Raw genomic sequence first — 14,794 nt, 5'->3', positions numbered from 1 at the left:
CCGTCCTTGGGACTTAGGTCCCAGGTCACATGGACGGAATAGTAAGTCTAATGTAGGAAAGGTGTTAATATCGGCTTTTTCTGGAGTTTTTCTTGTAATATAGGAAAGCCTAAGGCCAGAAATAAACCCCATAAATCACTGTACATGGAGACTTTGGGATCAGATCATTTCTGTCCGTTGTGTTTGTGGAAACAAAAAATCTTTTCTAAAAGCCTCAAACTTCTGTGTGTGACTCAGAGCTGAGATCTAACGGGATAGAAGATTCCAGTGCGGGGAAGACGGGAAACCTTCATATAGACGGCCGGTGGGGATGGAGGCAGTGACCGACTCTGGCCACATCTGTCTCTAGAGCCGTAGTAGAAGATGAAGATGTCGTCCTCATCATGAAGGAGTTATTTCTCATGTCGCGTGTAATGAATATCTCCTGCAGTATTGCTAATGCCGATTCCAGTGTCGGTAATGAGACGAGAATTAGCGTTATGGAAGATGAGTCTATGAGGAACGTGTTCAGCTGCCGACTCCGAGGAGGAAACTGCTTGTTGTCTGTGGCCTAAATATATAGGTTTTATTAGTAGATGTCAGGGAAGAAAACTAAACCCTGTAAGATAATAAATCTCCTCATATGTTTCCCTTATTATCTCCAGTAATTGTATTATTACACAGGATTCTTATGATGTTACATCGGATCATCTTCTCATTCAGGTCTCTACAATATCGGATCCTCTCAGTGAAGATCTTCTACAGAAGAGAATTTTCCTGATTTCCCCATCAAGGATGGATATGGACAGAGACAAGATGGCGGAGAGGATGTTACACCTCACCCTAGAGATCCTCTTCCGTCTCACTGGAGAGGTGAGAGATTCTGATGACGTCACATTACATCATTCTTATCTATGGGAATAACAGATGGACAGAACTGGAGAGGTGAGGACTCTGGAAATGTCTGTAGTGAGATTTATTAATGTGTCTCTCCATAACCAGGATTACACAGTGGTGAAGAAGACCTCTAGTGATCGCTGTCAGGACCCTGTGTCTGAGGGATGGGGAAGACCCCTGAGCCCAATCACGGGTCTCCACCTCACCCCCTGATCCATGAGGACATCAATGACCAGAAGATCCTAGAACTCATCTACAAGATGATTGAGCTGCTGACTGGAGAGGAGACACTGCTGGGAATGCTGGGACATTATACACTAACACTATAAAGGGATCGGGGGGATGACTGTATCATTGTATGTGTCAGGTTCCTATAAGGTGTCAGGATGTCGCTGTCTATTTCTCCATGGAGGAGTGGGAGTATTTAGAAGGACACAGAGATCTGTACAATGACGTCATAATGGAGGTTCCCCAGCCCCTCACATCACCAGGTAACAGACACGACTAAATACACACGGCCTATAATTATCTGTATGTAGAGAATTAATTTAGTCCCTGTATGCGTTTCCTCCAGATCTATCCAGTAAGAGGACAACACCAGAGATATGTCCCCGTCCTCTTCTTCCACAGGACTGTAACCAAGAAGATCCCAGTGCTCCTCAGGATCATCAGGTAGATGGAGAGAAGGTGTCAGGAGATCTCCCCTATGATGTGTAGACGGCTGTGAAGGTCTTGTGCTCAGTCTTGTTTTATCCACCAGTATTATATGTTTTATACTTGTGTAATGAGAACGGTGGAGATGGCAGGATTAGAGCTGATCATAGATGGGACTTCTCCATCTGTCGGTGACTTTTACAATATTTGTTTCAGGGTGAAGATCTGACCCATATTAATACTACAGAGACATATGTGAGAGATGATGAGTGGTGTAAAGAGGAGATTCCCACATATGACTACCCAGGTGAGTAGTAACCACTGAATGCAGAGAAGTCACAGATTCCTCTCAGTCACCGGCTGTGGCTGCTTTATCGGTGGTGTAGTCCTGCCGTATTACCATGATCACCATTTTGCCTCTAGACCACAACATTCTCCTCCACCCAAAACTGTTCAAATGACTTTGGGCATTGAAAGCCCTTTTCTATAGAACTTATAACCAATTACATTGTTTTTGGTCCTAAGGAATTCAGATTACTGCACAATCTCTCCTGAAATGGGGAGCAATATTATTTTCTCTAATCTTCTGCTCAGGATCCATAGTAGCTCCAATGGTCCACCATAAATGAGGGCAACTCTGGTTTACTGTTGTGTAATCTGTATTTGTAGTTTTCCTGTTAATGAGATTCTCATTCTCTGGGGCGGGGCTATGGGTGGGGCTGTGGGCGGGGCTTTATGTGGTGCTCTGATTACATATTCATCTGTATTGGCTTATGACAGGTCGCTGACCCCTCACTGACCTGCCCCCATTATTACATAATGCATATAATAGCATTGATATTATTGGTGATAATGCCTATAATATTGTGGCTATTGTGAGGCTTAGAAAAAAATTACATCCAGCAAAATGTCACCGGCGATGGCGGCGCCTGCGCAGTAGCATCTATATCAACTATATCAATTTTTTTTGTTAGGAAGTTATAAGGGTTAAAAGTTAAACAGCGATTTCTCATTTTTACAACAAAATTTACAAAACCATTTTTTAGGGACCACCTCACATTTGATGTGAGTTTGGGGGGTCAATATGACAGAAAATACCTAAAAGTGGCACCATTCTAAAGAGTGCACCCCTCAAGGGGCTCAAAACCACATTCAAGAAGTTTATTAACCCTTCAGGTGCTTCACAGGAATGAATGGAATGTGGAAGGAAAAAATAAACATTTACTTTTCTTTCACACAAATTTTCCTTTACACCTAATTTTTTTTACTTTCACAAGGGTAACAGGAGAAAATGGACTATACATTTTGTTTTGCAATTTCTCCTGAGCATGCCGATACCCCATATGTGGGGGAAATCTACTGTTTGGGTGCACGGCAGGGCTCAGAATGGAAGGAGCGCCATTTCACTTTTTGAATGTAAAATATGCTGGAATAATTAGCGGTTGCCATGTCGCTTTTGGAGAGCCCCTGATGTGCCTAAACAGTGGAAACTCCCAAAAAGGGACCCCATTTTTTAAACTAGACCCCTTAGGGAACTTATCCAGTTGTGTATTGAGCACCTTGAACCCACAGGTGCTTCACAGACGTTTATAACATGGCGCCATGCAAATAAAAAAAAAAAAAGAAGATTTTTCACAAATCTTTTTGGCTCCATATTTTGCATTTTCATAAGGGTAACACGAGAAATTGCTCCATACAGTTTGTTGTGCAATTTCTCCTGAGCACGCCGATACCCCATATGTGGGGGTAAACCACTGCTTGGGCGCATGGCAGAGCTTGGAAGGGAAGGAGCGCCATATTGGAGAGCAGATTTTGCTGGAATTGTTTGTGGGTGACATGTCACATTGTCAGAGCCCCTGAGGTGCCAGAACAGCATAAGCCCTAAAAGTGACTGCATTTTACCAAATACTTCCCTGAATGAATTCTTCTCGTGGTGCAGTGAGCATACTGACACCACAGCTGTTCCATAGAAAATTATACCATTGGGCAGTGAAGAAGAAATAATTACATTTTTACCACTAAAATGTTGTTTTAACCCCAGATTTTACATTGGAAAATAGGTAGATAGGTAAAGGGTCACTATATCCATAGATGAATTCCCCCCTGAAGTGACCCCATTTTGGAAATGACACCCCTCTGGGAATTCATCTATGGATATAGTGACCATTTTCACTACATGGATGATTTCCAGAAACTCGTAGAAGTTTCAGAGCAAAAATTGCCAAAATGTCATTGTAGTGCCCAATATATTGTGCCCAGCTTGTGTCTCTGGAGACCTCCCCCCACCTACCCCCGGAAATTGTTACGTCAGCTCTACTCAAATGTGTCTGTCACTAAATAAACCAAATGCTTGAATGTCAAAACAGTTCAAAAACGTGGTTCTGTGTGGAAGATTGTAAAGCCGTCATGGAGGCATAAGGCTGGCAGTGATGGGCATTGTGGGTAATAATAGCGGGGATCATGCCTCATTCCTCTCTAGGAACATACACGACATCTTCTCTGGGGGTTCTTTCTTGTTTCAGTTACTGGGATGAGTGCAATAAAATGTCGCTCAGTGAGTCTTCTGACATCTTCACATTCTAAAGGATTGGCGGGGACAAAATTTTCAAAAACAAGATTTTCAGTGACCTTTTCCTGATAATCAAGGAAAGTATCTGCATTTCCGGCTTTTTTGTATAACACAAAAGAATTATATGTGGCCACCTGAAACAAATACATGACTAACTTTTTATACCAGATCTATGATTTTCATGATACCTGGTATGGCTGTAGAACCTGATCTGCAAGGTCCACACCCCATATATTTGTTGTAGTCAATGACAGACACAGGTTTTGGAGTAGTGGATCCCTGTTGGTCTGCAGTGGCCCTTGTGGCATCTGTGTGGATCGAGCTCAGGATAAAAATATCTTTATCCTTATACTTAAGGACAAGCAGCTCTCCATTGTGTAAAGCCCCTGACTGCCCCTTTCAGAACTTTTTGCTGACCAATGATTGTGGAAACTCCTGAAGGTTTTTGCGAATGGTCCCACAAGCCCCTATGTTATGTTCAACCAGACTTTTAAATAGGGGTATGCTGGTGTAGTAGTTGTCAATATACAGATTGTAGCCTTTTTGTAAAAATGGAGTTATCAGCTCCCAAACCATTTTTCCCGATGTCCCCAGATAAGTAGGGCGTCCTGGTGGGTTTAGTTCGCTGTCTTTCCCCTCATAAATGTGAAAAGCTGATGTGTATCTGGTTTATCTCTCGCACATTTTATAGAGCTTTATTCCGAACCTTGCCCTCTTAGAAGGAATAAATTGCTTGAGGTGCAGTCTTCCTTTGAATTTTACAAGTGACTCATCAATGGAAATGTTTTCTGTTGGGGTGTAGAGCCTTAAGAACTTTTCTGTCAAGTCTTCGATGATAGGTCTGATTTTGAATAGTCTGTCATGTTCTGGGACATCTCTGGGCAGGCATTGACTATTGTCGTTAAAATGCCAAAATCTCATGAGCATTTCATAATGGGTCCTAGGAAGAACGGCAGGAAACATAGGGGTGGCTTGAACAGGGCGGTTGGACCAATAGGACCGAATGCTCGTTTTTTTAACAAGCCTCATAATGAATGTAAGTCCTAAAAATTTTTTCATTTCTAGGACATTAGTTTGTCCATAAATTTGACCTAGCATAATAGGATCGTGGATTCTGGCTGATGAATTGGGACACATATAAATTTGTAAGACAATATGCTCTAGCAAGCTATCTGTCAGAAACAAATTTAAAAAAATAATTGGTCCAAAATTTTCCACCTCCACATTTATACCAGGAATGGCATTAAAATTAGGGATGAATGGAGTAGCCGAATCCGAAGCCTCCCTTCTGGGAAATGCTACATCAAGAGGCAAAGCCCCTTGGACATTGGTGTGCGCCAATTCACGAGCACTAGGGACAGCGCTAGTACTGGGCATTGTTCCCTGAGTTGGAGACATTTCTCCAGAAGCGCTATTTGTCCTTCTTGTTGTACTGGTCCTTGTGTGTGAGGATGGACCAGAATCACTGCTCATTTCTGAGCTATCACTGTCGCTGCTACTAAAGCCCTCGATATCCACATCCCCATCTGACACTGCACTTTCTTCACTGTCAGAACATAAAAGTGCATAAGCCTCCTCTGCACTATAATACTGACCGGCCATTTTATTCGTTTTTATTTTATTTTTTCCGGAAATAGAAAACTCTGACGTAACCAAATTATTGGGGAGACAATTGAGAAAAGCCTAATTCTTTACCCTACCCATAACTTTAGAATAAACCTTATCTTTAGCCTAACAGTAACCCTAACTATAGCATTAACTCTAATCTGCCTTATCTGTTTTTCCATTGACAGATGATGGACCTGAGTGGGGTCTTGTTTTTTGTGAGATGAGAATTGGTATTATTTTTGCTTACATAAGGCTGGTTTCACATTAGCTTATTTTCCATGCAGCACTCGGTGCCGCTAAGCCCCGCCCGCTGCCGGCTCCCTGCCCGCCCCATCCGGTCATCGCCACCTACTATCACACACGGCTGCATGCGATCTGCGCACCCTATCTTTAGCATAGGGTGCGCAGGCCGTGCGCTAGTAGAATTTTAACGTGCACTGCGCACTTTTGAAGGTGCGCCGAGCGCAGCAAAATGCAACATGGTGCATTCGGCGCACACCGGCACATCTTCAAAAGTGCGGAGCGCACGCTAAAATCCTACTAGCGCACGGCCAGCACACGGTCTGCGCACCCTATGCTAAAGATAGGGTGCGCAGATCGCATGCAGCCGTGTGCGATAGTAGGCGGCGATGACCGGATGGGGCGGGCAGGGAGCCGGCAGGGGGTGGGGCTTAGCGTCACCGAGCGCTGCGTGGAAAATAAGCTAGTGTGAAACTAGCCTAACATTGATTGGTTTCTTTTTATTGGATATTTGGGAGGCAGAATGAACAAACAGTTGAACACCGCACACTACTGGTTCATCCAACAAGGTTTTCTATTAGATGGTGAACTGTCATTGTCTTGGTAAATAATTAAAGTTTTTTTACATAGCTTGCTATTTTTATGGACAGTTTAAGTAGAAATGTTGAAAAATATAAAACTCAAGAATATTTTATTAACCCCTTAACGACCACCGATACGCCTTTTAACGGCTTTAATTAAGGGTACTCATACCTCCCAACTTTTGAAGAAGGCAAAGAGGAATAAAGGTGGCGGCGCTAAATTTTAGGCCACGCCCCTAGCCACACCCATTTTAAGCCACACCCATTTACACACACCTTTTCCTCACTCCTCTGTCCACCCCAGACTCTTGTGTCCCCTCTGTACTCCTCTGTCCACCCCAAACTCCTCTGTTCTCCTCTGTCCACCCGACTCCTGTGTCCCCTCTGTACTCCTCTGTCCACCCCAAACTCCTGTGTCTACCCCAGACTCCTCTGTTTTCCTCTGTCCACCCCAGACTTCTGTGTCCCCTCTGTACTCCTCTGTCCACCCCAGACTCCTGTGTCCCCTCTGTACTCTTCTGTCCACCCCAAACGCCTCTGTTCTCCTCAGTCCACCCCAGACTCCTGTGTCTACCCCAGACTCCTCTGTCCACCCCAGACTCCTGTGCCTCCTCTGTCCACCCCAGCCGCCTCTCCCTTCTGTCCACCCCAGACTCCTCTGTCCCCTCTAGTCTCCTTTCTCTCCCTCAGACTCCTCAGTCCCCTCTGGACTCATCTGACCCCTCTAGTCCTCTGTCCCTTCTGTTCCCTCTGGACTTCTCTCTCTCCCCCAGACTCCACTGTCCCCTCCGGACTCCTATCTCCCTCAGACTCCACTGTCCCCTCCAGACCTCTCTGTCCCCTCCGGACTCCTCTCTGTCCCCTCCAGACCTCTCTGTCCCCGAGACTCCACTGTCCCCCCCAGACTCAGCGTGTTCCGTGTACCTGAGCGCCTGACCGCGTCCTCACAGCACCACACGCTCTCTGGGCACTTGCTGCAGGATGGGGCGCCTCTCCTTGGTGATATATGGTAGCTCTAGTTCCGGGTTCTTGCTTCCTGGGGCTGGAGGTGAGCTCTGTGCACCCTGTGGATGTGACGCGGCGAGCCCCGCACTGTGTGCGGCCTCTGCTGTATTTTGCGGTCATACACCGTGATCGCAGGATAGAAAGCTTCCCGGCTGAGACGGCGGGATAAGGACCAGAAATCGGGTCTGTCCCGCGGGAATCGGGAGGGTTGGGACCTATGGGTACTGAAACCACAGCACCGTGAATTCACGGCGCTGTGGAGTAAGTAAATAGCACCCCCAGTGTCGTATTTTCTCCGAGGTCTTGGCTGCAGGGGGTAGCCGAGACCCCAGAGAACATGAATCGGGTTGGTTTTTGCCAACCCCGCTTTTGCAATCGCCGTTATTAACCCTATAACGGCGACCGCAAAAAAAAAGCCGCGATTTTGCATTTAATTTCTCTTTCCTCTGATGTGATCGCATATCAGAGGCGAGAGAAATAGGGTCCCCTATCCCCCCCAGTACCTCTCCGTGGTCTAGGGTCCCCTTCCGGTGGTTTTGCGTCCCGCCGGCCGGCGTCCTCCAGTGGGAGCCGCCATCTTGGATCCTGAGAAAATGGCGGGAGCAGGCACAGTGTGCCCGCCGTAAATCTGCAGGCTCCGGCTGGCAGATTCCATTCATTCATTTTGATCACTATGATAAACTATCATAGTGATCAAAATAAAAAAAAATAGTAAATAACCCCCTTAGTTAGGCAAACATAATGAAATAAAGAAAATATTTTTTTTTTTTCATTTTTCCGCTAGGTCTAGGGTTAGAGTTAGGGTTAGGGCGAATTATAATTAGGGTTAGGGTTGGGATTAGGGTTAGGGGGTGTTGGGGTTAGGGTTGGAGCAAGAATTGAGGGGTTTCCACTATTTACTATTTTGGGGGTCTAAAAATTGGGGGCTAAAAAAAAAATCACTTTTGTGGAAATAAAAAAACTTTTTATTTTCACCGCTCTGCGTTATAAACTTCTGTGAAGCACTTGGGGGTTCAATGTGCTCAACACACATCTAGATAAGCTCCTTGTGGGGTCTAGTTTCCAAGATGGGGTCACTTGTGGGGGGTTTCCACTGTTTAGGTACATCAGGAGCTCTGCAAATGCAACATGACGCCCGCAGACCATTCCATCAAAGTCTGCATTCCAAAATGGCACTCCTTCCCTTCCAAGCTCTCCCACATATGGGGTATCAGCGTACTCAGGACAAATTGCACAAAAACTTTTCTGTTCCAATTTCTCCTGTTACCCTTAGGAAAATAAAACATAGAAGGCGAAAAAATCATTTTTGAGGAAAAAAAAATGATTTTTAATTTTCTCGGCTCTACGTTATAAACTTCTGTGAAGCACTTGAAGATTCAAAGTCTAGATAAGTTCCTTAAGGGGTCTAGTTTCCAAAATGGGGTCACTTGTGGGGGTTTCCACTGTTTAGGCACACAGGGGCTCTCCAAATGCAACATGGCATCCGATCTCAATTCCAGCCAATTCTGCGTTGAAAAAGTCAAGCAGTGCTCCTTCCCTTGCGAGTTCTGCCGTGCGCTGAAAAAGTGGTTTACCCCCACATATGGGGTATCGGCGTATTCAGGAGAAATTGCACAACAAATTTTGTGGTTCATTTTCTCTTTTAACACTTGTGAAAATAAAAATAATTGGTTCTGAAATAAATTTTTTGCAAAAAAAGTTAAATGTTAATTTTTTTCCTTCCATATTGCTTTAGTTCCTGTGAAGCACGTAAAGGGTTAATAAACTTCTTGAATGTGGTTTTGAGCAGCGCCTTGAGGGGTCTAGTTTTTAGAACGGTGTCACTTTTGGGTATTTTCTGTCATGTACACCCTTCAAAATGACTTTAAATATGATGTGGTCCCTAAAAAAATGGTTTTGTAAATTTTGTTGTAAAAATGAGAAATCGCTGGTCAACTTTTAACCCTTATAAGTTCCTAACAAACAAAAATTTTGCTTCCAAAATTGTGCTGATGTAAAGTAGACATGTGGGAAATGTTATTTATTAAGATATTTGTCTGACACATCTCTCTTATTTAAGGGCATAAAAATTTAAAGTTTTAAAATTGCAAAATTTTTTGCCATATTTCTGTTATTTTCATAAATAAACACAAGACATATTGAAGAAATGTTACCACTAACATGAAGTACAATATGTCATGAAAAAACATTCTCAGGATCAGTGGGATCCATTAAAGCGTTCCAGAGTTATAACCTCATAAAATGACAGTGGTCAGAATTGTAAAAATTGGCCTGGTCATTAAGCTGCAAACTAGCTCTGTCACTAAGGGGTTAAAAAAATTGTTTTTTATCTTAGTAGATGACTGTACCAGGATATCTGAGAGACAGCTGACATCTTCAATTTTTAAATCTGATGATCTTGAGATCCTACAAGATACAACTGAAGTGAATGCTATTACTCCAGATATACCATCATCCATTCACAGCAAAGATCTGTCATCTGATCCTATGAAACAGGTCCCATCTTCTGATTCATTACCGATTACTAAGGAAAATCAAAGTCACAAAAGAGGCAATAAAAAACAAACTGCTCCTAAAGCAAAGAAGTCATTTTCATGTTCAGAATGTGGGAAATGTTCTAAAAAGAAATCTCATTTTGTTACACACCAGAGAACTCACACAGGGGAGAAGCCTTTTTCATGTTCAGAATGTGGGAAATGTTTTAACCTGAAAGGAAATCTTGTTAAGCACCAAAGAACTCACACAGGAGAGAAGCCATATTCATGTTCAGAATGTGGGAAATGTTTTGCAAATAAATCACTGCTTGTTGCTCACTATAGAACTCACACAGGAGAGAAGCCTTTTTCATGTTCAGAATGTGGGAAATGTTTTAACCAGAAAGGGAATCTTGTTAAGCACCAAATAACTCACACAGGAGAGAAACCTTTTTCATGTTCACAATGTGGCAAATGTTTTGCACATAAATTACAAATTGTTAACCACCAGAGAGCTCACACAGGAGAGAAGCCTTTTTCATGTTCAGAATGTGGGAAATGTTTTACACGTAAATCACTGCTTGTTACTCACCATAGAACTCACACAGGGGAGAAGCCTTTTTCATGTTCAGAATGTGGGAAATGCTTTGCACTTAAATCACAATTTGTTAACCACCAGAGAACTCACAAAGGAGAGAAGCCTTTTTCATGTTCAGAATGTGGGAAATATTTTACCAAGAAACAGAATCTTGATGAACACCAAAGAACTCACTCAGGAGAGAAGCCTTTTTGATGTTCAGAATGTGGGAAATGTTTTACTCAGAATTCAAATCTTGTTACATATGAGAGAATTCACACAGCAGAGAAGCCATATTCATGTTCAGAATGTGGGAAATGTTTTAAATGGGAAAATAAACCTTGATTGCCATCAAAGAACCCACACAGAGGAGAAGCCTTTTTCCTGTTCATAATGTGGGAAATATTTTAACCGGAAAGCGCTTCTTATTAGACATCAGAGCAGTCACACAGAGGAGAAGATTTTTTCATTTTCTTAATGTGGGAAATATTTTACTTGGAAATCAGATGTTAATAAACATCAGAGATGTCACATAGGGGAGAAGCCTTTTTTATGTCCATAGTGTTGGAATAGTTTTAACCAAAATTGAATTCTCTTAAATGGGTTGTATCTTGTCATTCCTCATGTTTGCTGACAAAAGGATAAAATTAAACCTTATTCATTCCAAATGTAAAACTATACCCATAATTCACCCCCTGAAGGTTAGTCAGTAGGTGACTAATAGAAAAACATGTGCCCCACATCTCAGTATATAGGTAGAGGTGACGTATACACACTCACTCTCCAAGCCTCTCATTTCTCCGGGCTTCATCATCCTCACCAAAGGCGACTCATCAGGAGACTATTTAATATTGAACTATATTCAAGTGAGGCTAGACAAAAAAAAACTAAAATCATATTATCCGAAACAGTCAGAAAACTAGCCACATATTGGCAGATCCCAGACCTCAGACTATATACTGTGTAAGTTTATAAGCCCCTCCAGTGTCAGGAATAGATAGTATGTGACAATACAGTATAATTCTTGTGTTTTTCCCCTATAGGGACTGCCCTAGTTTGGTAATGTAACTGCTGTTAATTAGAAGTGCAGACAAATTGTCCTAGACTAAACTCAGTCTTCAGACAGCCCAATATGTACCACTCAGGGAAAACTTACCTGCTCCAAAGATCATTAGCAGCTTCTAACTAATGGCCATGCTGCGGTCTGTCAGGGAATGAGTGCAATATCGGTATAGAGACTAGGGATATGTGCAATCATAATGTCTGGGAGATCTGTGCCATTATTTAGTATGAATATGGAAATTATCTCTGAAAGGTAAGTGTTCCCTGAGCGGTATATTCGGTATTTTCACATACTATCTATTCCTGACACTGGAGGGGCTTATAAACTTACACAGTATATAGTTTAGATATATATATTGGGGGCGCTAGTACTACAAGAGGAATATCCGCTGCACGACAAACAACACACCACCAAGTTGTTGATTAAAGTGCAAATAAAATTAAAAATGTCTGCGCTGAATAATCCTCACAAATCCAGAAAATACCCTAATTTTAGGGCTATAGAACGACAAAATATAAGAATAGCTTGCAAATAAGTGAGAAAATAATCAATAAATGAGATAAGAAACACAAAAAAAAACAAAAAACCCCTTTTTTGTGTTTCTTATCTCATTTATTGATTATTTTCTCACTTATTTGCAAGCTATTCTTATATTTTGTCGTTCTATAGCCCTAAAATAAGGCCAGGGTCACACTACCCGACGCTAAATACGGTCCGTAGTTTACAGGCATAATACGGATGAATGACCCCTAAATAGTGCTCCGTATGTCATCCGTAAGCAAGGTGTGGTCGCGTATTTTGAGCATGTCAGAATCCGTATGGAATCTGTATGCTGAGATTTTCTCGCAGCCTTGCAAAATGGACATTTAACGGTTTTGAGGCCTGCTAACTATTTAAATCATTAGCCTGCACTCTATTTATTGGCTCAGGAACAGGTGGCAGCCTTCATTCTGTCCATTTGTCACCTTGCCTTCACTAGGTGTGTTGGTGGTGTATGTGCAACATGGCAGACAGTCTGACTTTCTACACAACTGAGCAGGTTCTCTTCAATTGGCTTTTGTCACGCTGCTTTGGTCAACCATACTCTGTGATAGTGGATCCGCGGAGGAGGAGACGCATGTGGGTACATCCCCTTTTGAGGCAACGACTCACAAGAGGTCATTTTCACCGCCTCTATTCTTCTCTGCGGGAGCATCCTATCAAATTCTACCAATACTGTCGCATGAGCCTTGCAACATTTGATCGACTCTTGGAGACAGTGCGCCCTGGGATAACCTTTCAGGACACAAGGATGCGCAAAGCTATATCTGCAGAGGAGCGACTTCTACTCACATTACGGTATGTACTACACAACCATATTCTCTAGGTTCATAATGTGTTGGGCAAAGTTTGAATTTTTGCCTTCTTGTAGTAAGTTTTAGGCCCTCATCTTAGTCCACATATGTTTCAACTTACAGACCTGAATGTTATGTGGAATATGTACTGAATATCACTTACTCATTGTGCAAAGCAAGATGTGTGTTATTTGCTCTGAAATCTTAACAAGTTTGGTATGTATGGACCTGTTTGTTTTGTAAATATGTGCATTCGACAATCATCCTTTTCTGTTGTTCTTCAGCTTCCTAGCCACTGGCCTATCTTATGCTGTCCTCCACCATGAGTTTATGATTGGAAGATCAACCATATCTGGCATAGTCAGGTCAACATGTAGTGAAATATGGACAAGACTATATCAAGTCGTCATGCCCAAGGCCAGGATGGAAGACTGGTTGAGGATATCAAGGGACTTTGAGGAGGAATGCCAGTTTCCAAATTGTATTGGGGCCCTTGATGGCAAACATATCCGGGTGCGTAAGCCGCCGAACTCTGGCTCCCAATTCTTCAATTCTAAACAATACTTTTCTGTTGTATTGTTGGCTGTGGCTGACCCTCAATACAAGTTTATAATTGTTGACATTGGGGCCTATGGAAGGACGGGAGACTCTAGAGTCTTCAATACTTCCATTATGGCTCGGCGGCTACGCAACAACCAGTTGGATCTGCCAGCTACCAGGCTCCACTCAAGAATGTGTCCCTTATGTCCTTGTGGCAGATGAGGCATTTCAGTTAACACGCAATGTCATGAGGCCATATCCTCGGCGCAACCTTCACCACAGGCGCAGGATATTTAACTTGCGCCTATCACGTGCTCGGCAACTGGTGGAGTGTTCCTTTGGCATTCTTTGTGCCAAATGGCGGGTACTCCAGTCTGCCATTCAGCTGAGAGAACAAAATGTTAATGAAGTAGTGAAAGCCTGTGTGGTTCTTCATAACTTCACCAGGATACATGATTGTTCCTCCTCTGCTGGTGTGCGTAGGCCGGACAATGTGTGTAGGGTGAGACCACCTATCAACCATCAACGTAGACCGATCTCTGGCCTCAAAGTGCGTGATATTTTCACTAATTACTTTATGGCACTTCAGGGGGAACCTTCTTGGCAAGAGCATGCTGTATCTATGTTGGCAATGTTGGTTTGATGTGTGTCAAAATATATATATTTCTACCCCTTCTGAATCTATGACTGTTGAATTGATTTGGTAAGAGTATTTTGATAGGGGTTTGGACAATTAAGACAGAGACGTAAAGTGTAGTTGCAAAATTTTTACTTTTGCCTTTTTTTTGTTTTTTTAGTTTGTAAGGCAAACATATTCTTGCCCTATGAAAAACTTGGGCAATGGCCCAAATTGGGCTTTTGGCATAATTCAACATTGTTGTTAAAACAAAATTACAAACATATCCAACAACATACATAGTGCAATAACAACATTGCAACATTACACATTTGTAATCCAAAGTAAAAAAGAGGAGTTATCCATCATCAAAATGAGCTACAAAAGATACTAACATTTATTATGAAGGTTTTCAAATCATATTAATAAGCCACCATGACAGGCAAGGCTACCTTACGCGTATCTGACACATATTACATGTCTGTAATAAACACAATATTTCACCGCACTATACTGGGAAAGTCAAAGGATCAAATTAGAAGACTGACTTGATAATACATAGATCGTGATGTTCTTGAGGCTGTTTGCCTTGATTTTGGAATATAGTTAGCTGGCCTAAATTTTACTAAGTGAATATGGACAGCACGCCTTTTCTAG

At 42.6% G+C, this 14,794-nt stretch overlaps 1 protein-coding gene across 1 annotated transcript; it reads left to right on the top strand.

Annotated features, from left to right (window-relative positions):
* The first annotated feature begins 1,050 nt into the window (after nt 1–1,050).
* On the top strand, nt 1,051–13,273 carry LOC141082367 (zinc finger protein 316-like). The gene is made up of 4 exons (XM_073566306.1): nt 1,051–1,367; nt 1,451–1,548; nt 1,747–1,837; nt 13,266–13,273. Exons 1-4 carry the CDS (start codon nt 1,235–1,237, stop codon nt 13,271–13,273), a joined length of 330 nt encoding a protein of 109 aa, XP_073422407.1. The 5' UTR covers nt 1,051–1,234.
* The last annotated feature ends 1,521 nt before the right edge of the window (nt 13,274–14,794 follow it).

This window comes from Dendrobates tinctorius, unplaced genomic scaffold (genome assembly GCF_039654945.1).
Source record: "Dendrobates tinctorius isolate UK_male_01 unplaced genomic scaffold, ASM3965494v1 ptg000017l, whole genome shotgun sequence".
Classification (NCBI taxonomy): Eukaryota; Metazoa; Chordata; class Amphibia; order Anura; family Dendrobatidae; genus Dendrobates; species Dendrobates tinctorius.
Note: the sequence above shows the minus strand (reverse complement) of the source record. Positions and strands in the feature narration are given on the sequence as shown.

Excerpts from the sequence above, each read along its gene's own strand:
- LOC141082367 (XM_073566306.1), top strand. The coding sequence starts at position 1,235 with ATGTGTCAGGTTCCTATAAGGTGTCAGGATGTCGCTGTCTATTTCTCC. Across the intron at positions 1,368-1,450 it reads CCAGCCCCTCACATCACCAG|ATCTATCCAGTAAGAGGACA; the intron begins GTAACAGACACG and ends CGTTTCCTCCAG. Across the intron at positions 1,549-1,746 it reads GTGCTCCTCAGGATCATCAG|GGTGAAGATCTGACCCATAT; the intron begins GTAGATGGAGAG and ends TATTTGTTTCAG.